Source organism: Haplochromis burtoni, unplaced genomic scaffold (assembly GCF_018398535.1).
Source record: "Haplochromis burtoni strain Fernald_Lab_line unplaced genomic scaffold, NCSU_Asbu1 Contig_586, whole genome shotgun sequence".
In the NCBI taxonomy this organism is placed as follows: domain Eukaryota; kingdom Metazoa; phylum Chordata; class Actinopteri; order Cichliformes; family Cichlidae; genus Haplochromis; species Haplochromis burtoni.
In genome coordinates this window covers 226,595-227,824 of record NW_024582947.1, presented here as the reverse complement: position 1 = coordinate 227,824, position 1,230 = coordinate 226,595, and the positions used below count along the sequence as shown (strand labels likewise).

At 44.0% G+C, this 1,230-nt stretch overlaps 1 protein-coding gene across 1 annotated transcript in view; it reads left to right on the top strand.

Annotated features, from left to right (window-relative positions):
- Window positions 1-1,230, top strand: part of LOC102300388 (contactin-associated protein-like 2) — a 76,053-nt gene that overhangs the window by 37,694 nt on the left and 37,129 nt on the right. Inside the window, exon 10 of the mRNA XM_042214552.1 lies at window positions 694-856. Coding sequence (XP_042070486.1) covers window positions 694-856 — 163 coding nt within the window. The remainder of the gene's footprint in view (window positions 1-693; window positions 857-1,230) is intronic.

The window sequence follows — 1,230 nt, the reverse complement described above, 5'->3', positions numbered from 1 at the left end:
CACAGTGCCTTGTCTTAGAACCATTGGGGGCTTTTACATGGGGAGGTGCTTGTGTTGTGTAAACTGTAGCTGTCATGGGAATAAACAGCTGTGAGGAAGCTGCTCTTTGAAGGATTTGGGCTACAGACAGCTGATGAGCACTAAGCTCCACCGCCTGGTTCTGACCAAAGCTTCCCTCGTTAGCGGTTGAAGATGTTCTGTCTTGTCTTGTGTTCTTCATGAGGAATACGTCTCTGAACTAGCGGCGCCTGTGGAAACACAGACTCAACAAGGTGATTACTGAAAAATGGGAGTAAACATGATCCAGAGTAATTTGATGTTTTATCAAGTGTGTCCAAGTTTTGTCTTCTCTCCTAAAAACACAGTGTGAGAAAGCAGCACTGATGCAAGTGTGAATTTAAAACGTGCAATAACAGGCTATGACTGCGTGCTACATCCGCGTGGGTAAAATGAGTCCAAGTTTCTTGATTATCAAACAAAATGAAAGTAGATGTTTGTTTTGTCCTGAAGCACAATGACTTTATTTTCACAGAAGCTCGCATCGACCTTCAAGACCCGATTTTTGGTGCCTGAAACATTCCATGTTTTGAATCCTACTTAAATGAGATTAAACTGTGCCGTCCTCACCAGCTTCATTCCAGTATACTTCTGCTGGTGATAATAATGACTTTGCTGCTCTCCGTCTTTGTCTAGGTTATTTTCTGCAAACTAACCCCAGATCACATCAGCGCTCCTTCCAGGGCTGCATGCAGATGATCCACATAGATGATCACCTGGTGGACCTCAAGGCGGTGGAGCAGGGCCTCATTGGAACTTTTGAAAATGTCAGCCTAGATATGTGTGCCATTATAGACAGGTATTTATCCCAGAAGTCCAAAGCTAAGATTGTATTAAAGAAAAGCACAGTGGATTGTTGTTGGGACCTCCATCAGGCTGGAGGGTGGAGAGGGGTTGAAGTCGTGTTCTCACTGAGTTTCCTGCTGTTTCATGTGTCGCGGTTCGAATCTTGAGGATGAGACATACGACTGAAAGTCCATAGTGGGTCAACACAAATGATTTTATTAAAACACATATATGTGGTGAAAATGGGGTCTGCGAAACATCAGGCTCCATCTCCCCCTGACAATAGGTGGGTGTGATATTTATACTTATGATGACCAGTAACTCCAGCGAGGACATATTCTAAAAAGGAACCGCTACTTCCTCTGTTCCTCCAGATGCTTCCTGTTA